The following is a 23,918-nucleotide window of genomic DNA, read 5'->3' as shown; positions in this document are numbered from 1 at the left end:
GCGCTGCCTAGGGCGGGGGGCCACCAGGAGTCGTCCCAGGCGGAGGGTGAAGATCCCAGAATGAGGACTTCCGTCTTGTCCGAGTTCAGTTTCAGGCGGCTGTTCTTCATCCATTCGGCTACCTCTTTCATCCCTTCGTGTAGGTTGGCTCTGGCGGTGACGGGGTCGTTGGTGAGGGAGAGGATCAGCTGGGTGTCGTCGGCGTAGGAGATGATGTTGAGGTTGTGCTGGCGTGCGATGGCTGCGAGGGGGCTCATGTAGACGTTGAAGAGGGTAGGGCTGAGCGAGGAGCCTTGAGGAACGCCGCAGATGACTTCGGTGGCTTCTGATCTGAACGGGGGGAGGCAGACTCTCTGTGTCCTTCCGGCGAGGAAGGAGATGATCTACTCCAGTGCCTTCTCCTGGATTCCGACTTTGCTGAGGCGCTGCACTAGGGTACGGTGGCAGACAGTGTCGAAAGCCGCGGAGAGGTCAAGGAGGATGAGGGCCGCTGTTTCTCCGTTGTTGAGCAGGGATCGGATGTCATCGGTGGCTGCGATCAGGGCGGTCTCGGTGCTGTGGTTGGCCCGGAAGCCAGACTGCGAGAGGTCGAGGGATCCGTTCGTCTCGTGGAAGGCGGCCAGCTGCTTGTTGACGGTCTTCTCGGTGACTTTTGCAAGAAACGGGAGCAGCGAGATGGGGCGGTAGTTCTTGAGGTAGGTGGGGTCGGCTGACGGTTTCTTAAGTAGAGCGCTGAGTTCGGCGTGCTTCCAGCTCTCCGGGAAGGTAGCGGTGTTGAAGGAGGTGTTGATGATGTCCCGCAGGTAGGCTTCTTGACCCCCAAGGTCCCTCTGGAGCCAAGTGGACTTTTTCCTCCAACTAGTAGTGGGCCGGGAGATACATTTGCAGAGTGGTGCAGGGGGCGCCACCACTCTTCATGGGAAGTTATAGGGTGATCTATCAAGAAGGAGCTGAGAAAAAAGAGGGGTCCCACAATGCTTTTTCCCTATTCATTTTCCCATAGAAACTTTAGACCTAGCTACAGTCTAAACTGCTGAACGGATTTACACCAAATTTGGCAGAAAGCTAGATCTAGGTTCAGAAAGAGTGCCTTTTCGATTTGGTGTAAATTCGTTCAGTAGTTTTTGACCAATTAGTGCTCAAAAACAGTGTACATCTAGGATCGCGGAGCCTCCGCTGATCCCGCCAGGTGTCAAAATGAGATCTGATTGGCTGCCACTACCTCAATCAGGAACTGGTGGCAGCCATCTTAGGACTCTGGACTTTCCTATTTCCTAAAGAAAAATGCAATAAAAGACAGAACACTCCGACTCCCTAGGCCTGGTGGTGGGGTACAGAGGGACCCTACCTGAGGCTGAAAACTTTAAAAAAATATATATATTTTGAAACAGATTCATAGAGGATCCGAGAATCTGCGACAAAATTTATTTATTTATTTATTTTTTAAGAACCCCGGGTGAGCCAGGTCCCAGGGGAAAGATATATTTTTAGTTTAGGGGAGGGAGATGCACGTAGCCACATTCCCCAGGCCATTTGCAGACCTGGGAAGCCCATCCCCTGGGGTCCTGCAACATATGTGGAGGGGGCACTCGCCCCCCCCCCCCTTTCCGGGCCACTTTCTGGCCCCGGGGACACCCTTCCCTTGAGGCCTGGTCACATATATGAAGAGGGAGGGGATACAAAGACCCCTCCCCTGGCCGCATTCGGCCCCGGGGAGCTCAACCCCTGGTGCCCGGCCAATGTTTGAAAGTATTAGGGGGCACGCTGGCCCCAACTCCAGGGGCCAATTTGGCCCTGCCCCCTATACATCAGGGCCCAGTGGCATATGGGAAGGAGAGAGGGGCACGCCTTTTGGCCCTAGGGCCCAACCGAATTTATTAAGGGGAAGGGGAGCACACAGCCCCCAAATCCTGGGGTCAATTTTGGCCTTGCCTCCATCCCCCATGGCCCAGTGGCATATTTGAGGAGGATGGGGGGCTCGTGGCACTCTCCCTGGGACACTTTCTGCCCCAGGGACTCATCGCCTGAGGCAAGTCCACATACGTGTGAAGAGGAAGGGTGCACGCAGCCCACCTCCCTGGGCCATGTTCAGCCCCAGGTACCCCTTCTCTCGAGACCTGGCTGATTTTGTAATGGGGGAGGGGGGCACACGGTCCTTCTCCCTGGCCTGATTTCAGCTTCAGGGACCCCATCACCCTCATATAGACAGTCAAAAACACATGATGCTTGGTAAAGATAAGCTTGATTAAACCCCTCTATATAATTACCCATATGAACATTGAAGTGTCAATATGTAAAATATCTGCTGCCTACATTTATCTTCTGGTAATTTTTTTATGGTTTCAAATAAGTGTAATTAACCTATATATACATAAACATACACCTGCCATTCATTGTAGTTATTAGTAGCAGGCTTAACCCTCTATATATGCACCTTTATGTACATAGACGCAGTAAATTTGACACGGTCTGATTTACACATGTATCTTTGGGGGCAATATGTAGATTTTTCCCTTATATAAATATATCTACTTATAATAGGAGGCATAGTACACTGTACAATGATGAGTAATTGCATAATGACAGCTCTTTTCCTTTACTGTGAGAAGTATAGTTTGTCATGTCTGAGTATACTGTTGTGGAATATTGATATTCTTGAATTGTTAGTATAGTCTGCATGTGGGTAAGAGCTAGCTCTAGACTAATCTTCTGATGTGGAGATGGTTGTCTGTGGATCTTATGTTTGTGGGTATGGTTGTCTGTGGATCTTATGTTTGTGGGTATGGTTGTCTGTGGATCTTATGTTTGCGGGTAGGGGTTTCCATAGTTTAGCTGCTTAACAGAAAAAGATGTCCCACCCATTTTTTTTCTTGTTTGTAGGAATTATAAGGCGGGGTGCAATTCTTGGGCTTAGGTTCCTTTGTTGTATGTATTTGTTGTTGGTTTATTTCCTGATGAAGATTTGTCCTGTGCCATGTATTGCATTGAGTGTGATACAAAGCAGCTTGAAGGAAGATCTTCTTGCAATCAGTATCCAATGTTGCACCCTAAAAGCAGGGGCTATGCTTGTGGCTTTACATATACGAGGTGTCTAGTGGCAGCATCCTGAATTCATTATAGTCTTCTCGTTGTTGACAAGGTTGAGCCATGATACAGGGTTGTATGATATCATGCATGGCTAAACCACGCGTGCCTCTAGAACGCAGCCCGAAGAACAAATGCATCAGAACAACACATTCCTTTGGCACACATGCTTTTACCACGCAATTTCGTGTAAAAGTAATGACTGATAAAGGGGTGTGTGGTAAAGATCACACCCCAACTCTAAAAACTACCCTGACCCACCCAAGCCCAGAAAATGACCCAATCCCCCCTCTTAGCCCTAAACACTACCTGCCCCCGAGCCCGAAACACTCCCCCGACCAGAGTCCTCAAGACTACCCTGACCCCATGCCCTAAACACTTCTACGACCACCCTGAGCCCTAAACATTACCCAACCCCCCCTGAGCCTTAATCACTACCCAACCCTCCAGAGCCTAAACATTACCCCGACCCCCTTGAGCCCTAAACACTACTCCAACCCATAAAACTACCCCGACCCCTCACGGAGCCCTAACAACTACCCAACTCCCCTGAGCCCTAAAAACTATAACTATAAAGTTTTTTAAGATTTGCGGTGGACAAGGGTCAGGGGGGCAGCAGACTGTCTTGCTTGGTTTGACAAGACCCAGGAATTCAGTTGTTGATAGTTCATTACAGTACCTGACCTATGACCTCCCAGCAGTTCATGAATTAGCTAATGTGTCTTGCAGTAAAAAGAAAATAACAAAAAGGGAATGATTCTGCTATATGATGTATGTATGACATGTGAGATAATCAAATATGACAAAAAGCAGAAGGAGCGAGTGTACTTTTAAGATCTAAAATATTCCTTCATGCATTCCTTCATGGATCCACCTCGTAGGAGGCAGAACAATACACCAAATAGCCAATAGCAGGAGATGAGAGATGTAGTCTACTATGGCCTGATTGAAGATGTGATTAACAATGTCTCAGACACTTAATAAAAAGTTATGATTAAAAAAAATGTCTCAGACAGCAGCAGAAGACGTATGGCTCAAACAAGCTCATGGTCAAAGCCCTAAGCCCATATTATGTATATTGTTCGTGGGGCTATCTCAGAGAGACAAGAGGATTATTTGGGATGTGTCTGCACTTTTCAGATGCCGCCAGCAGCCCAGTGGGGGCCTGAGTTGCATTTGTGGAGGCAGATGGGCATCTATTACCTCCCTTTTACCAATGAGGCAGAGGTGTCGTTCCCAGTCTCTCCCTGGGCTGGCCCATTAATGTATGCAGATTGGGCAGGGGCAGGGGACCTTAATCCCGCACTTGGCCATCTCCCATTAGTACACTTTCCACATATACAACATTCTTCTATGGGAATACTTGGCCAGTTTTATTGGCAGTACTTGGCAGTTTTATTACATGCAGTTTTATTACATGCATGGACCCTATGTTACATCATTGACCTCATAATTCACAGTGGTCAAGCATAATTCAAGATGACAAGGCCATAAAACATGATTACAGTGTCATAACTCATTCTGAGTGCCACAAGTCATTCTGAAAGGATCATAAATCATAATTATGAGAGAGGTCATAAATCACAGTTGACAGATTATACATAATCTCTGCCATACATAAATCATTTCGACAGGATTATAAAACTTCACTGCTTGACAGGTCATAAATCATCAACAGTTGACCTGTCCTAGATCATCTCTGCCATATATCAATCAAGTCCTTGTAATTTGCTGGTCATAATTCTGACACCTTTTTTTTGTTGAGGGCAACCTCCAGGCCGCTTTGTTGGGTCCCTGGTCCGGCCCATTAATGTATGCAGATTGAGCAGGGCAGGGGGCCTGAGCAGAAGTGGCCTCACTTATATTCAGGTGTGGTTCACCAGTGTAAAATAATCCGTACACAAAGAGCCCTGGCAACATTTGTATTTATTTGTCTCAGATAAGTTAAGAAAACATGCCTCTTTTAGAGAACCCCCCCTCATTTGTTTCATAATACTTAAAACACTGAAGCAGTGTTTTGCGAAAAGGGGTAATCCGCAAATACGGGTGCATTTTTTTTTAGAATGACAATTCCTACTTTTGATCCCAATCCAACCCCGTAGGCGATGGTGTATAAAAAAAACAAGGGAAAGAAGAAGTCATGTGATACTTACAGAAAAACAACTTTTTAAATACAATTTCGAAATAAAAGGCATTCACCAAATTGGATTGGAAAATTTGGTAAGTGCCATTTAACTTCTGATCATTTTGAAGATTCCACACAAATGTCTTTTCAGCCAGGCTGACCTGCTTAAACTAGAGCCTGACTGGCCACACCCATTCTGCTGGCCTATCACGACAGGCCCTCTCCACCCTACTTTCTGTTAATAAATCTTAGTTGCTGTGACAGGTCTGGGGAAGCGCTATACAAATGTTTTTTAAAGGTATTTTCAAACACATACACCTGAAATATGTTGTCTTTTTTTGTACACCGACTGGTTTGTGACCTGAAAATATCTTTGCTCTGGGATAGATGTGCTAATCCCATATTCACGAAAGTAAATATATCCCTGACAGGCAGAGTCGGTGTGTCAGCACTGCGTTTAGACCTCAGCTGCACTTGCAAAAACATTGACATATTTCCTTGTAATTTGTGATTAGGGGACACGCCCCTTCCATGCTCCTCTCTTTCCGAATTGAAAGGAGCTACAATGTATGTATTTTAAGTCACAAAAACAATTTGTGGCTTGTGATATACCTTTTATACATTGAAACTTAGGTTTTTGCCGTTTCAAAGCATTACATTTTGAAAATCGCAGACTTTGTAACTGCCAAACCCCTTAATACAGTGGTTCCCAAACTTTGGTCAGGGGACCCCTGGGGATCGGCGAAACCTCCTAAGGGCGTCCACGACTGCTAAGAAAATTAAATAATATTAACTGATTAACAAAGTGTATATAAATAAAGACGCTAAATGTACAATTGAAGCATTTAATACGTACTGTAAATGTGAAGGAATTTGAATTTGGAGGCTAAAAATTAAATTAGTATCCTCAGATTGATTCGCGGGAGCAGTGCAGGTGCATTAAACAGAACATAGGCTTAATTTGAGCCAGTGCTTTCGGTGCTCAGCACCGGCACCTAATCCTCAGCACAGGTGCTTATAGCACCTATTAGGGACACACTTATGTGGAAGGCACATAATTTTTCACAGAATAACAGGATGTTGAGCCATGCTGAAACTCGAACCCGGTTACCCAGCTCGGCAGCTCTAACCATTAGGCCAAGTCCTCTCCAGAATAATAAGTGCTGGGGCTCTAGTCAGGAGGTAGCTTGCACCAGCACATTTCTCCTGTTAGCACTGCCTCCTGAGGAAAGCCCCAGCACTTTTTATTTTACAAATTAACCACTGGTATAGACGATGAGTGGCTCCAACTGAATTTAGAAAAGCTCCAACCTTTCTATTAAAATTTTATTTGTTTTCCATTTATATTTTTGCAAATTAGTCAAATGTGTCATTTGTGTATTTTGTTGGAGAAATGCTTTTTTCTGCATTTTTGTGTGTTTTGAATTGGGTTCAAATCATCGATAATGCTGAGGCAGGGGTCCCTGGTGTCTGGCAATCACTCAGTGGGGGTTGCCAGGATTCCAATTATGATTCAGTGGGGGTCCTTGGGTTCCAGTAATGATTAAGTGAGGGTCCCCAGAAGTCAAAAGGTTGAGAACCACTGTCTTAATACATCATGTCCCTGCTGTGAAAACTGCACCGGAAAACACCGCCAGAGCCACGTCCTGTTTCAATGGCATGGAGAGCAATGGCAGAAGATGGGCGGCTGCACCTAGCTCAGAAAAGGGCAAAAGAGTAAAAGACAGACAGAGACTACCCGGGCATTTCCAGTTGTATACACAGCGAACCTGCAGTCTAAGGTAATGTGATCTTCCCCTTTATAAAGTGCGTTAAGGTAAGACGCGCCCTTTAGGGCGTTTCAAAGAAAAATGACCGATCTAAAGGTAACTATACAGATTTCGAGGCAGGCCAGTGATTCCTAGCTTGCCATTTAAGACACTTTCTCCAAGCTCAGTTGGCCTTCTCAGAGACTCCTGTTGTCAGGAAACATAAAAATTTCCCAAACTGCCTGTCCACACTGGTGCTAAAACAAAATGGGAATGGGTGTCCCCATTAGTAAGTTCTGCGCAACAATCATCCTCCATGAATATTAATGAATCTTGCACTCCCCAAGGAGGGATTTGGGTGGAGTCTATATAGGGCTGAAGCAGCCACCCATAGAAAAAGCATTCTAGGCCTCCTTTTAATAACCCATTTATATAATGCACCCAACATAGCAAACTTTCTCTTTGCTTCAAAGACATATTACTGTGGCATCCTGATTTAATCATCATGCCTCAATCTTGGCTGTCCAAGATGTAAATCTCAAAACTAACACCCAGCTTATCTTTCCTTGTCCTTCTTCCAACTACTTAAACCTCCAGCAGTGTCGCCATTTGGAAATTTCAACAGGAAAGACTCGGGGGATGAGAGGAACAGGACTTCATCCGCCATTGATGGGCATCAGCTAGATGGTAATTTAGGTAGGGGAACATAAGGAAAAGGTATTTTGAGAGTTGTAACTGGGAAGAGTCTAGGATATGAACCAACTCCAGAACTTCACAAGACTTTTAGACTCTCTCCAACATACAATATCACATTTTACACAAGATCTGCTCTACATGTTTTTTTTATCCCCTTTTACTTACAGACATTTTTTATCTTGTGCGTCATCGCATATTTAATTCCTGGTTATGGCTCAGAAATCTCATTTTGTTCTATTTGCTATATTGGATTATTCTTGTGCTGGTACTTTACTTTCTTTTTTCTAGTACCATTGTGATATTCTTTCTTCCTCTTTTACCCATGTGATATGTTAACTATGTTTCGTGCTAGTCAACAAAACATATTTTTTGCTGTTTTGAGGTATCTATGCAGTATTGTGTTCCTTCATATGTTGGGTTACCCAGGTAATGTTTTATTTTCACCTGCTTTGAGTTACCCATAAATGTTATCTTTTTCCTTCAGAAAGTTACTCAAGAAATGTCTTTGTTTGCTATTTCAGGGTTTTTACTGAGTTGGTTTACTAATTGAAATGTTACTTTATTACTATTTTGGGAGACGTGTTTAATATTGTTTTATCTTTTTCTCCCAGAGGGCATTTTTCCTTTTTTTGGATACCAATGTACTATTATTTTCCTTCTGTTTGAGTCACCAATGTAAAATTATTTTGCGCTGTTTTAACTTATGTTTGCCATTTTGTTTTATTTACTGTTTTGTTACCCATATTCTTGTGAGCTGTTTTATCATGGTTTTTTTTCTGCTGTTGGATCACCTCCGTGTAATTCTTTGTTTCTTGTTGTGGGTTACCCATACAATTGTATTTGCTGCACTGGAATCTCTAGTAATTAGATTTCACTTAAAATGTTTCTTCTACCTACATTAAATTTTTCCTCATTTGTATTTACATCATTCTCCGCTTATTTAATTGTTACCCATTTCATTTTCTATTATTTGCTGTTATTTTGAGTTTCCATGTCATATTATTTTTTGTATTTCACCCAACCTGTTTTGAGTTTGTAGTATTATTTTCTTTTTGTTTGGGGTGACCCATGTCATTTTATTGTATTTGGTAATTAGCGTTTCTATGTGCTGTGTGTGTGAAGAGTCAAGAAAAGGAAAAGGCGAATCGGACGAGGGAGTAGACCAAGGAGCATCATGGAGCTCAAAGAGGAACCCGAGCCAGAGACTATGAATGAGGAACATAGCTGGAGATGGCAAATACACAAGCGGCACCACCAGACGTATCCCGGCGAAAGGCTTAGATCTCATTGCAATCAGCTATCCACCGCACTCTGGTCTCCACTAGCCCCCATGATCACAGCAATGCCAAGGTGAAGATACTGGAGCAGGGCGACACCAATTCTAAAGAGGGGCGATGGTCTCAATGATCGAGGAGGAGGACAACCAAGCTTTTGCAGGTTTCCAGGAGCAGGGCCTTCAACGGGGGGGGTGCTGCACTCATGGAGAACTGTGGAGACATGAGGCCTGCAGATCCCGACCATGTACCTTTGAGTTGGGTAACAATAAACATCTTTTATTCAGCGCCAGAATACCCTTCTGGGTGAAAATGCGCTTTATAAATACATGTTATTTTATTTTATGTGCTCTGAATCCTGCCTGTGGCCGGGCAGTGTTTAAAAGGGGTCTGGGGAGGCATGAGTGGTCGAGACAGAAGATCAGAACCGTATTTAGGATGTCAAGTGGACCCGTGATGGAACGGAGCCTCGACATTTCCTCTCTCAGTGAGGGGCCATGGGAAGAAGGAACATATGACCAATGAGCATTCAGAATTAAGAAAGATAGCTGACGCCCCCGTTCTTTGCCACTCACACCACAGGAAGAGCAGAGGGGGGGGGGGGGGGGATTAGGTTCAGCTGAGAGGAGGTGGACGATCTCAGAATAGAACAGGACGGCCTCATCCAACATCTCCTGGCATATTAACCTGTAATAATACCTTAAAAACAATAAGAAATCAAAGAAGGACTAAAATTAACATAAATAACACTTTATGGCAACAATCATCCTAAAGTATTACATTATGCCTGGATTTTGTATGTTAAAACAAACACCCTTGCCGGTTCTTTTGGCATTAAATCATACACTTTATGATAGAGTAAAGTTATTTTCATTATTTAATTAGTGTCTTAAAGTCCTACATCCTGCCCCAAGTTTTATGCTATGATATATTCTTTCTTCCCCTTTAATCAATTTGATATACCATTTTCCTTTTCGGGTTCTCCATAATGTTCTGTTTGTGTTTTAGAACACACCTGCATTAGCATGTCTAACTTCATAAATCGACCCTGCCTATTCCCTTCTACCGCCAGTCCCACAGCGCACGACCATCCCTGACCACTCACCAGATTCTGGAGCTCCACATTCACCACCTCCTTATACTGCTGCAGGATCATGGAGATGTTGCACCCTTTCTTCTTCTCGCTCAGCATCGAGACCACCAGCATCCCAAGCATGATCACCCTCAAGAAGACCCTGGGGAGAGTCTGGAGGAAGACAGCAGAAACCACTGAAGCATGTTGTGCTAAGGCCATGGGACTTCATTCTTCTCCAATAAAGTTAAACAGACTACCCCAGAGCCAGGAAACTTTGACCTGCTCCCCTTTGATAGGTAATGACTCTCCTGAAAGAGGATGAATGGACTCCCTATCCAACCACAGTTCCACCAACTTCTAGAAACATAGCACAGCTGGAGCTGCTTGCACACTTTAGGGGAAGTCACCAGTGGCTTAGCATGGTCAGTATGATTTGGCGGTGTGTGAGCTCCAGATTTTGGTGTGCCACTGTATTCAAGCTAGTCTGGCTGATGATGGTTGATACCCCGAAATCGGTCCTAGGATGCTTGTTTCCAGTCCAAGGCAGACCTGGCCTGGCAGTTCGAGCTGGACTGCTCCCATGAGGAGCAGGGTGAAGACTGATTTGCATATGGCTGGGTCCAAACTGGGGTGGCATGGTGAGCAAAAGAACAATGGATTCAACACAGATCTCTTAACTGGGGGTAAGTAATTGAAAAGTTTAAGCACTCCAGCCATCGTCTTGTGTTTGCTAGCTTCAGATTTCCCAACAGCCACGCTAGGACATCTTGTTAAAATATATTCTATGAGAAGCAGGACATGGGCAGTGGAAAGAGAGAGAAGTGTGGATTGTTAGGGGTACTTGTAACACATTTTTCTAACTAATTAACATTAAAGCCTTCTAAACATAGATGAGAGAGAGTGTGTGTTTTTGTCAGAGTGGGCATGTAAAATACCAGGTGAAATCCGACAGACGCTTCACATTACACGACTGAGAGCACTTGCACCCAACTATTTTCTACATAATACAGGTTTAGGGGGTGTAACACCCCAAACACCTCTCAAGTAGCTACGCCCTTGTAAGTTACACAATTACCACTTTATAATCTGTAGGTTTGAATCCAGACCTAAATGTATAAACTTCGGATCCCCCACACACTTTTCAGCTTAAATGCATCGTTAATTGTTAGTAGCTGCTGATCTGGGATATATCTCCCCTTCTTCCAACAGCAAAGAAAGCGAAGACATCCTTACAATGTCAGAACTGTTGTTAAAAGCAGTCTGTGAAAACCCTACAACAGACACTGGATTATTGAAACAAAACTCGGTTAATTATTGTCGAGGCACTACAATTATGCAGGTTAATAAACAGAGAGCATAGCCTGAAAGCATGCATTATACACCAAATAAAGGGATAACCTTCAAAGAGCCTTGGATTGCACTGTCGATTAAACAGACTCTAGCAAAATAGTCAAAGATAAAGAGTCTTGAAAGTGGCTGCAAATCAAATGTGTTAGGAACGCCTCAGTAATTTGCTACTCATAAATAGGACGCCTCTTTAGGATAAAGTAATTTAGACTGCTTCATAGGGAAATAGAGCTCTGACCTCCAAACCTATCTCCTAAAAAAAAGGGTTGTATGTCGTTACAACGCATTCCGTTGCAACGCATATCTTTACCACGCATGCGTTACAACGGAATCCTTTTTCAACGCATAACCTTTACCACGAATATTCCTTTACCACGCATACCTTTACAACGATTTTCGTTGTAAATTTATGCATGGTAAGGGCATACTCTTGGTAAAGGTTATATATACCCCTCCCTTGTACCCTTACGTGACCCCCCAGCCCCCAATCCTTCTTATATTTACCCCTGCCCTTAACCCTCAATCCTTTTATATATATTTTTTTTTAAACTAAAATTACCCTTACCTCTTCACGTCGTGTCCTCTCCATCTTCCGTGGTGACGTCGTTAAGAGGAAGCAGAAGTTTCTTTCCGTTTCCTCTCAAACTACGCCGATTGCCTGCACTTCTCGACGTGACAGGTGAGTTTTTTTTGGGGGGGGGGGGAAGACCCCCCAGCACCCTTTTTTTCCAACTCTTTTTTTTTGGGGGGGGAGACCCCTCAAGCCCCCTTTTCCTAATTTTAGCCTTTACCACACATGCCTTTACTATGTATCTCGTAGTAAAGGTATGCGTGGTAAAGGCTTTCGTGGTAACCACACATGCGTTGTAATGAATTCGTGGTTAAGGTTTGCGTGGAAACGGCTGCGTTGTAGTGGCCGTTTCCCCCCAAAAAGTACAACCTTTCTTTTAGCAGCAACTTCATCTAATGTCTGCTTCATTGTATCCAAGTCTATCCTTTTAACACTTGTGAGCCCATTCTGTGCCTTGTCTGTGACACCCTGGAATGGGATGGAATTTCTATTGAAGCTTCAGACAGAAGAGTGTGCTACACAGGGGACTGTGTTGGGGGGACAGTTTCTATTAACTAATTCAAAACAGCCTTTTCTGCTTCCTTAAGAATCAAATTTTGAGGGATACTTGTATAACCTGCACCTGAATACCCTCATGGTTGACAAGTAGAGCTCTACAAATCTATTGATTGCGATCCACCAGACATCCTACCGCAGCCGGTCTCCTGTCGTTTGCCCCTTTCCCTGTCAGACCAATCATCCAAGTTCATTCATGACCATCACCTTTGGTCATTCATTAAATAAACTCATGACTCGTGTTTAGAGGCACAAAGGAAGTTGTCTCAATGATGAGCCACTTTCCTCTAGTACACTGCTTTCCAAACATTTTAGAACCATAAACGTTTGTGACCCACCTAGTTTTAATGAACATGAGGTGGGCTTTTTTTTAATGTGACTAAAGCACCATGTGGTAACGCACTGTCATTTACAGACAACATATTTTCCATTGAAATGGCCACTATATTTGCACAGACATGCAGTTTTACTGATAAAACTATATAGCAAACAAATGAACATGTATGGAAATCAGGTTTCAGTGAATATTTATAATTTGCGTATCACCAAGTAAAGTGTTTTGATTTGTTTCGTTCCTATTAAAATATTTATTTGCATCTCACTTCAGAATAACAAAATAAATGTGCTTCATTGTTTCTTTCCTAACTGCTGAATGAATAACCTTAATTTACAGGTATTTACATTTTCTTGGGCGTTACAAACAAATGACACATTACAGCCTTTCCTTTCACACTCCCTGTACCCCAGCAAGATTGTCATATAACTCACTTTACTTATCTTTCTCTGACTGCAAAGTAAGAGGAGTATGTAAACACCAATCCCCATGTTTCAAAAAACATAAGCACTAATTTGTCAGAAGACATAGCGTGACATTTGACCTCTATCTTTGAAGCGCAGAAAATGTGACAAGATAAATACAGAATTTAAATGCATCTTCATTTATTGCTTGGCCTATTGCGACCCACCAAGAAGCGGCTCACGACCCACAGTTTTGAAAACACTAGTATATGGTAAAAAGTGCACCCAGCGCTAGTAAGTTATATGCCACTAGTCAACTGCCGCACTTAGTGTGCTATCACTACAGTGACAAGTAAAGCATAGCTCTAGGTCTGCCAATGCAGCCTAGTTGGGCCCCTGTTAAACTGCCAATCCGAAGTGGCAAAATTTTGCTTTTCAAAACCTTTCTTTTTAATATTTATAAGTCACCGCTAGGAAAAGCCTTAGTAACCCACAAGGCATGGTGTTCAATATTAAAGAGAGGTACATGTTTATTTTATACTTTACATGTCCTGACAGTAAAAACTCAAAATTGTAGTAAGGCTAGTGGCCTTATTAGCGAACGTGAAGCTAACTTCCTTTTGGGACCACCCAATTTAGTACTCCAAGGTATCAAATTAATTGTGAGTGTTGCAGAAAGTCAAACCCTCACTGAACAAAAAGGAAAAGATGGAAAGGAAATTGGAAAAAAGGGTACTAGGGCAAGGACTTTGTGAGAGAGGTGGGGAAAGACACAAATTTTCTCATGTTGCCCTCACACACCCCGAAGGATGTCATGCTTCATCATTGTGCAGTTGCTCCTCGTCGAGCCGGCGGTGCAATGCCCTATGGGTCCCCCGAAGGGACTCTTTAGCGGAGATCTTTTAGAGAACTGCCGATGGGTGCATGTGGGTGTGTGGGTAAAAGTCCTCTGTGAAAGGTGATATTGTACGTGCAGTGCATATTAAAACTGCCTAAGAGTTACCAAAAAAGAGTTTAATGAAGAGGTACCCTCGGCAGGGTAAAAAAGCCGTAGGTTGGGAGTTACCAGCGGAGGTGTAATGTGCCCGGGTAACTATAGTAAGGTCGACATGTTTCACGCCTATGTCGGTCTAAAAGACCCCTGGCGTTTCATCAGGACCAGAGGTGAAGTTTGTGTGATGTGAGTGCACGAAAGTAGTAACATTTGAGGGGTGCCATTAGCCCTCTCAATTGTCAAGGGGGGGACCGCTCCCTATTGTATTAAGAATCGCGGCTATGACTTAAGAGTAAGGTATGCCCTCTTGATCGTGACCTAGAATGGATGGATAGTGGTAGAGAAAATAAGAGAAAGAGAAACAAGACTCAGGTACATTGTCTAGAGAGCTCGTCAAGGTGCCTCCCAGTGGTGAGTTTACCAGGAGGCGTATCTCGCTAGGAGATTGTGAGACATGGCTAGTGAATTACAAGCATACAAACCACCCAACGAAGCAAAGCCTGCATCACTGCAATAGGGAGCGTGATAGGAGGGGGGGCCCCGGGCAGGGACACAGGATGTGCGGAAGTCCGGTCGGCACCCTATCCCACACACTCCCGGGTGGCACAAAGATCGCAGGCAGCTACCGGGTGTAGGTGGTAGTATGCATCGTACAGGTGAGCAGTAAACACAAAAAACAGGCTATCAAGGTGATGTGCTTTACGTCAAGACCACACTCTGCCCGACTGTGCTGCGTGGGCTAGTGTAGAAAAATCGGTAACCGCGTCCCATGCTTAGCCCCCACTGCAATGGACAAGACAAGTAAAAGCCCTTGGTGCGTGTGTTTGGGGCTTTTTTCCATGCTTACCTAAAGGGGGAGCTAACTATGCTCCATGAGCTAGAGGCGTAGGGTGCCCGCACCTTCTTGGGCTGCGGGGACAAAGTGATGAGGAGAGAGAAAACGTGTGCATAACAATCGGTCAGTATCGTAGCACACTCGGTATCAATATTTACAAAGACTTACCTCGGATGAGGAAGTCCCAAGGTGATCGTCGAGTACTCACGGTTTAACCGGGTGTCAGCACAAGAAACCTGCCCCGTCCAGACGCCAGCTTGTAGGTAGCGGATTGCGATATTTTGGCCTAATTTAAGTGCTCGATAGTCATATCGCGGGAGGTTCCCTCTTCCGGTCTGCCCTGTCATGCTCAAGTGGAATGCGCCTGCGTGTGTGCAGAGGTGCTATGGCAAAGTGACGCGCATGCGTGCCGGGTAGCTCCGGGAAGCTGCGCATGTGCGTAGAAGAGCATAGTGAGAGGATGAATTGGAAGTACTGCAGATGTGTTACGTGTTACGTGTTGGCGTAGAGCAAGCGCCCAATAAAAAGATGGTCCTGTACACATTACGTGTGTTGACACCACGCGGCAAAATATTTGACAGGTACACTTCGGGTGGGTGGGTAGGAGGTACTTTAAATAGCGTGTTCGCGCTGAGCTTGCATCTAGTACCCTACCTTTCCTCATCACGTGTGATGCGTAGTTTATTGTGTCTTGTCAGATGAAAGATGCAAAAAAGGGTAAAAAGGCAAGAGTTGTGCCAACCACCCAGGTATGGGTTTCTCATGGGTGATAGTTAGAGATTCCTCAAGGACGTTACACCCGTGTGCATGTGTATTTGCAGAAGGTGCCAATAGTGCACAACGTGGGTGCGGAGGAGATGTGGCACCACAAGCATGTAGTAAGGTGTGATAGATGGTATTGTAAGGCTGCTATGCCCAGTGGCAGTCATATCATGGCAACACACTTATATCGCTAGTCAAATGGATGCGAAGCAGGGGGAGGGGTCGTTGGGATGTTACAGATCTGACCAAGGAATTTCATCGTTCAGGCCTTGTGCATTGGTGCGCAGGCGGTGGACCCACCGTTCTTCGCGTCGTAATAGCGAGGAACTATTCCACCCTAGGTTGGCCTCTAGGATAGTCCACTGAATGCCACCATCGAAGTCATTGAGAATCTCCTGAGAGAGTCAGAGCTACCCATCAATACCCCTGCGGACTTCATCATAGTCCTTATTTCAGTGGCCCTTACCAACAACTTCTTCATGTACAAAACCCCCACATACCATCAGGTACAGGGCACCAGCATGGGGAGCACCTTCGCCCCGGGTCTGGCAGGCCTGTACATGGCCCATTTTGAAACTGTCTTCATCTTTACTGACACGAACCCCTTCCATGGAAACCTCGTAACCTGGAAACGTTACATTGACTGATTCTTTGGAGGGGGTCGGAGACAGCGGCCAACACATTTCACAAGTGGATCCCCACCTACGATTTACCATGATGGCCAGCAAATAGGAGATCGCTTTCCTGGACCTACTGATAAGCCTCGAGGATGGAGTACTGCACACCACAACTTACAGGAAGAGCACAGACTGCAACAGCCTCCTTAGCTTTAAGAGCTATCATCCAAAAGCGCTCAGAGAGAACCTACCCTATGGCCAATTCTTGAGAATCCGACGTAACTGCAACAGAATAAATGAGTTTGTGTCCCAAGCCAACCGCCTGGCCAACAACCTCACGGAGAGGCACTATCCCAGAGAGGTGATCACAAAAGCCAGAAAGCGGGCTAGGAACAACACAAGAGAAGGACTACTGGAAACGAGGGAACCAAAAACCAATTACCTCATTACTTGCGTCACGACTTTCACCCCTCTATCCAATCAAATCAAAAAGATAATTAACCGGAACTGGAGGATCCTCAACAGTGACACACTAGATATTCAACCACCTCGATTTGCGTTCAAAAGAACAGAGAATCTTCGAGACCAACTGGCGAACACACACCCGCGTACACCGCAGACGGCCAAGGAAACCACTCTGTGGAATCTCCCTGCGGTCACAGGACACTATCTGTGCGGCACATGTGGGGCATGCTCATCCACGAGACATACGAAGTCACTACAATTGGGTAATTTTCTATGGGAACAACGCAAATATACTAATTGCAATACTACCAATTGTATATATCTCATTACATGCCCATGTGCCCTATACTACGTTGGGATGACAACTAGAGCAATCAAAAAGAGGATCAGCGAACATAAGAGTACCGTGAGACGAGCCCACACAGCTACCAAGCTCACCAATCATTTCATAGACAAAGGCCACCCATGTGAAGCCATTCAGTGGACTATCCTAGTGGCCAACATGGGTTGGAATACTTCCTCGCTATTACGACGCGAACAACGGTGGGTTCACCGCCTTCGCACCAATACACAAGGCCTGAACGATGAAATTCCTTGGTCAGCACTGTAACCTCCCAACGAACCCTCCCCCTGCCTCGCATCCACTTGACTAGTGATTTAGGTGTGTTGCCATGATATGACTGCCACTGGGCATAGCAGCCTTACAATACCATCTATCACACCTTACTACACGCTTGTGGTGCCACATCTCCTCCGCACCCACGTTGTGCACTATTGGCAACTTCTGCAAATACACATGCACACGGGTGTAACGTCCTTGAGGAATCTCTAACTATCACCCATGAGAAACCCATACCTGGGTGGTTGGCACAACTTTTGCCTTTTTACCCTTTTTTGCATCTTTCATCTGACAAGACACAATAAACTATGCATCACATGTGATGAGGAAAGCTAGGGTACTAGATGCGAGCTCAGCGCGAACACGCTATTTAAAGTACCTCCTACCCACCCACCCTAAGTGTGCCTGTCAAATATTTTGCCGCATGGTGTCAACACACGTAATGTGTTCAGGACCATCTTTTTATTGGGTGCTTGCTCTATGCCAACACGTAACACATCGGCAGTACTTCCAATTCATCCTCTCACTATGCTCTTCTACGCACATGCGCAGCTTCCCGGAGCTACCCGGCACGCATGCCCGTCACTTTGCCATAGCGCCTCTGCACACACGCAGACGTATTCCACTTGAGCATGACAGGGCAGACCGGAAGAGGGAACCTCCCACGATATGACTAACGAGCACTTAAATTAGGCCAAAATACCGCAATCTGCTACCTACAAGCTGGTGTCTGGACGGGGCAGGTTTCTTGTGCCAACACCCGAGTTAAACCGTGAGTACTCAATGATCGCTTTGGGACTTCCTCATCCGAAGTAAGTCTTTGTAAATATTGATACCGAGTGTGCTACGATACTGACCGATTGTTATGCACACGTTTTCTCTCTCCTCATCACTTTGTCCCCGCAGCCCAAGAAGGTGCGGGCACCCTACGCCTCTAGCTCATGGAGCATAGTTAGCTCCCCCTTTAGGTAAGCATGGAAAAAAGCCCCAAACACACGCACCAAGGGCTTTTACTTGTCTTGTCCATTGCAGCGGGGGCCAAGCATAGGACGCGGTTACCGATTTTTCTACACTACCCCACGCAGCACAGTCGGGCAGAGTGTGGTCTTGACGTAAAGCGCTTCACCTTGATAGCCTGTTTTTTGTGTTTACTGCTCACCTGTACGATCCATACTACCACCTACACCCGGTAGCTGCCTGCGATCTTTGTGCCACCCGGGAGTGTGTGGGATAGGGTGCCGACCGGACTTCCGCACATCCTGTGCCCCTGCCCGGGGCCCCCCTCCTATCACGCTTCCTATTGCAGTGACGCAGGCTTTGCTTTGATGGGTGGTTTGTATGCTTGTAATTCACTAGCCATGTCTCCCAATCTTCTAGCGAGATACGCCTCCTGGTAAACTCACCACTGGGAGGCACCTTGAGGAGCTCTCTAGACAATGTACCTGAGTCTTGTTTTTCTTTCTCTTGTTTTCTCTCCCACTATCCATTCTAGGTCACGATCAAGAGGGCATACCTGACTCTTAAGTCATAGCCGTGGCCCTTAATATAATAGGGAGCGGTCCCCCCCTTGACAATTGAGAGGGCTAATTGCACCCCTCTAATGGTACTACTTTTGTGCGCTCACATCACACCAACTTCACCTCTAGTCCTGATGAAACGCCAGGGGTCTTTTAGACCGACATAGGCGTGAAACATGTCGACCTTACTATATATAGCACATTACGCCTCCGCTGGTAACTCCCAACCTACGGGTTGTTTACCCTGCCAAGGGTACCTCTTCATTAAACTCTTTTTTGGTAACCCTTAGGCAGTTCTAATAAGCGCTGCACGCCCAATATCACCTTTCACAGAGGACTTTTACCCACACACCCACATGCACCCATCGGCAGTTCTCTAAAAGATCTCCGCTAAAGAGAACCTTCAGGGGACCCGTAGGGCATTGCACCGCCGGCCCGAAGAGGAGCAACTGCACAATGATGAAGCATGACATCCTTCGGGGTGTGTGAGGGCAACATGAGACAATTTGTGTCTTTCCCCACCTCTCTCACAAAGTCCTTGACCTAGTACCCTTTTTTCCAATTTCCTTTCCGTCTTTTCCTTTTCGTTCAGTGAGGGTTTGACTTTCTGCAACACTCACTCTGGAACAGTGCCCCCCTTTTTAACACTTCGTGGTGTACTTTGGAGCACGAGCACTGGACCATTGACTACCTCCTGGTCCCCCCTCTCTTTTTTGATTTGGTTTTGATCAAATTAATTGTTACATTAAACCTGACTTAATGCTGATGTCAGCTTTAGTGTAACTTTTATATACCAAGGTGACTTCAGAAATTCACCACTTTCTTGCCCCAAACTTCTAGTAGCCGCTTCTGATTAACTGCAGCAGTTGTCACCCATGACAGTTTAAGAGGTGTGAATTGCTCCCGGAAAGGGGAACAAAGATTCTCCTGGAAGGAGAAGATGCGACTCCTCCTGTCAGGACGGTTTACTGGAGGTGGCTACAGATGGCCCAGCCTCAAAGGAGCTACCGGCTCTGCGAGGCAAATGTGTCACACCTTAGTTTGCCTGCTCCGCTGTGTGATAGACGGCTGCCCTCTCCTCCAGAAAGGAAAAAACCTGATGCAGAACCAGTTTTCCAAGAGGGGTGGCCCATTATGCTGGACACACATTAGTGGTGTGCTCATGGCTTTGTCCCAGGGACAAATGGTTCCAAGATCTTGGATTTGGGCAGAGAGACACTGTCAGATTGTTGTGTTCCAACCCCACAGGAAATTATGTAATCATGGGCAGGGTTGCCCCCTAGAAATTGTAGCCTCTTTGTCTAGTGAGGTCTCTGCACATACAAAATGGAAATTGGCATACAAGTGACCCACCTGGCTTCCAGCCTCAGTACATTGCTGAACTCGGAAAGAACAGAAGAAGGACTGCACTTATCAGACCTGTGGACTCCAGAAAGAAAGGCTGTGCCAAAGGAAGACTGCACCAGCTGCATCTACTGGTCAAGACAGGACTTCAGAAAGAGAAAGGGCTGCTCCTGCTGTGGAGAGAGAGATCCCAAAGTTTGGGCCTGCTCCCACTTATCCAAAGCACTAGTGAATAGACTCTAAGAGCTAATTGGCTAGCCTCCTGTTAAGCTTCAGGGACACAAAAGCTAAAGAAGCCCTACACCTGCAGAGTGCCCAGCTGAGCAGTTTGCCCTGGACTCTGCTGATGTAGTCGAGAGATGGAGTCCTAGCTTCCAAGAGGTCCCTCACACATCCTGGATCCTTGGCTAGTGCTAGATTGCACTCTTTCTCTCAATAGGACTGCAACTTGTGAGCCAAAGATAACAGTTTTCAGAATCCGAGGCTATTTGACTACTGCTACTTGGAGGTTTGTGGGTAGCCTCGAACACCATTGAGAACCAAGGCTTTCACCAAACCCCTGGACTTCACCGATTGGTTGATGTCTACGCGAAGACTGGACTTTAGCTGCAGAGAACGCAGCCCATCTTACCGTCGACAAAAAAAAGAGCCTGAAAAGGTTCTAAGTTTGAAGTTCATATCTTTACCGGGACCAACTCAGCGGCCTCTTCCGACCCAGACTTCAGTCGCGGTCAGCCTGAAACTTTGACTTTGTCTTGTATCCTTGTGTTCGGGGCTCATAGACTATCACTAAGAGTGAAAAGCAGTGATTTACAATCTTTTCCAAACATTTTGGAGTGGAAAGCAGTGATTTATGAAAATCTTCCAAAAATTATATTTCTGGCTCCCTTCATATGATTTTTGTCATTTTGGTGTCTACTTAAAGGAAATACTATATTCTATTTTTAATTGGAGTAGGATTTCTATTGGGTCATGGTTCTTATTCATTCCATTTTTTGGTACTGATAAATACTTTAAACTTGTTTTCCTTGGAGTTAAGCCTGACCGCTCTGTGCCACGGCACCAAGGACTGAGCTAAGGTTTGATTTAAAGAAACGGATTAGTGATATTATTACTTGGTGAGGTCTCCCTACCACTCCACCTTATTTTCCCCCTTTTTCACACCTTGGTAACATTTTGTAAATTAGGGCCCCATAGTCTATGCCTTACAACATTATAAAAGACCATTACAGAGTTATCAGATTTTAGTGCAGGACCAGAAACAATGGAAAAGTGTCCTCTCTTTGGTCCACAATGATGTATTCCAGTGAAGTGCTGGGGCACCAGTCATCTCTATTAATCCTTTGTGTACTTTTTATATCTTGGGGTCTCAGGACATCTCACCTAATCTTGCATTGAAGCCATGCCAGGAACTGTTTCTTGAGAGCTTCTCTAAATTCACACCTACATCTTGTTATATATTTTGCTAGAATAAAGTTTTATTTGCCCTTAATCATCTAACTGAAAGGAATAATCTACTGTAGACCAAAATACAGTTCTCTTTACCAAACTATACGTCGCTAACAACCACCAACAATAGATATTCCAGAATGTTCCTTTTATGATGTCTGCATGGGTTTCCAGGCCTATTGTGTCATCTTTCACTTGTTGGCCCCTATAAATGGTAGTTTATCAACATGGAGAATGGGTTACTATGGGTTTGCCTCTCTTAAAAGTTTCGCATTTGTCCTCTGTATCTCTGTGGACTTGTGGGTCAGATATAAGTGGGAACCAGTACGCGGTCTGGGACAGTCTGAGGCATCTGGATGAGCCATCTTCGCATAACTGGTTCCTATGGCAGGTAGGGTTGTTTAGTCTGCCTCTTGATACCTTAGGTTACTCCTGCCGCAACTACTTCTCTGCAGTCACTGACCAATCAAAAGACAGAGGGAATATTTACAATAAACGGGAGGGCATTGTAGCTCCAAAATTGGTAACGCAGCGCTCCGTCAGTTTAAAAACACAGGGGTGCGCCTTATTCACAAGAATGTGTAGCACCTCCGTGTTTCCCCCTGCACTGGTGCTAAATCTCGTTGCCTAGCGCCAACGCTGGCACCCTTGCAAGGGTGTCTGCGTTGCAGGGAATGATTGTTCATGTGCAGGAAGGTGTTCCTTCCTGCACATAAACAATCACTAATGGCGATTTTTAACTTATATGTGTACTGCTTTTTACAGAACACATAGAAGTTGCAACATGTCATTATTTAATAATTGATTATGTTCAGGAAGGGAAACCTTCCTGCACATGAACAATCACTAGTGGCGAGGCAATTTGCTCTTTCGATGTGTGCTGCATGACAGAGCACACATAGAAAGAGCAAAAACGAGGAGAAATTATTCATTTCTCCTTGTTTCGCCAGGTTAAGACCAGATTTTCCCTGGTCTTATTTTTGGCCCTACTCCATATTTACACCACCCTTCTATATAGGGGGCAGTGTCAAACACCCACTGCAACACCCATTGCCAGCCCCTTTCACGCTAAGTGCTGCATGAAACGGGGCCTTATTTACAAGGCTGCGTTAAATCACGTTAAGTGGCTTAACAGCACCTTGTAAATAAGGTGAAGGGCTTATTGCCACCAGAACACCATAAAAAGTGACCATCGCTATTTGAATACCGCTTTAATACATTATTTTCTGTTCTTACAACCTAGACCCCTCAACAGCCTCCTATTTGTTGGTGCAGGGCTTATGGAGGGGCAGGAAGTGGAATCTACAAAAAACAGGAATCATAAAGCCTTGTTTATTGTCTGCTGAGGCCTCTTAGATCAGGGTAGCAAGGGCAGTACCAAGGGTGCAAGGGGCTGTAGTGCAAGCTTTGGGGAACAGCTGCTGCCTCTGGCTGCTCTTACCCGAGGAGCATGTAGGAGTCTGAATATTATCAAATATGGAAGGCACAGGCAAACCAATTGCAACACATGGGCAGAAAAAAGGTCACTGCAGTAGAAGACCAAAACCAGAGCACTTACCTCAACACACATACAGGAAAAACAGCTGGAGAACAGTGTAACCACCTATTCACGCTGAAACTATCCAATGTCATTGGTCAGAAATCTTACAAGACACAGAAAACTGGGAGCCTGCTTGTGCAATGTGTTGTGATGTGCTTATTCTCTATACACTCTCCCTACTCTGGCTCTCTGCCTGCCTGCTCAGCCTTTGATGAGGTATGTTAGAATGTTGAGGGTGGTTGGGATTCTAGTGGGTTCAGTTGGTGAGAAGGGGCTGAGCAGGGAGGACGCTGCTCCTGGTGGGGCATTAAGAAGGAACAGAACATCTTCCTGTAACATGTAACAAGTGATCTGTCTTGAAGAATAAATCATCTATCGTTTATACAAGACCATGCCTGCGCCCATTCATTCCTTTTAACACTGGCGACGATTCAAAGAACCTGCGTGTATTTTTAGACTTGTGAAACTGAAGGGCCTACCTTGGATGAATTTGGATGGACTGAAGAAGCGCATTAAAGAAAAAAAGAAGTAATCTTGCACTCCACAAGCCCCACCAGTGACCT

General features: G+C 45.2%; 1 protein-coding gene across 2 annotated transcripts in view; it reads right to left on the bottom strand.

Annotated features, from left to right (window-relative positions):
* The window catches only part of C7H20orf204 (chromosome 7 C20orf204 homolog), a 118,249-nt gene that overhangs the window by 57,328 nt on the left and 37,003 nt on the right, over window positions 1–23,918 (bottom strand). For both annotated transcript variants that reach the window (XM_085619665.1, XM_085619666.1), the window contains exon 2: window positions 10,033–10,173. In XM_085619665.1, the coding sequence (XP_085475791.1) occupies window positions 10,033–10,173 (141 nt within the window). The remainder of the gene's footprint in view (window positions 1–10,032; window positions 10,174–23,918) is intronic.

The sequence above is a fragment of the Triturus cristatus genome, chromosome 7 (genome assembly GCF_964204655.1).
Source record: "Triturus cristatus chromosome 7, aTriCri1.1, whole genome shotgun sequence".
NCBI classification, from domain to species: domain Eukaryota; kingdom Metazoa; phylum Chordata; class Amphibia; order Caudata; family Salamandridae; genus Triturus; species Triturus cristatus.
Note: the sequence above shows the minus strand (reverse complement) of the source record. Positions and strands in the feature narration are given on the sequence as shown.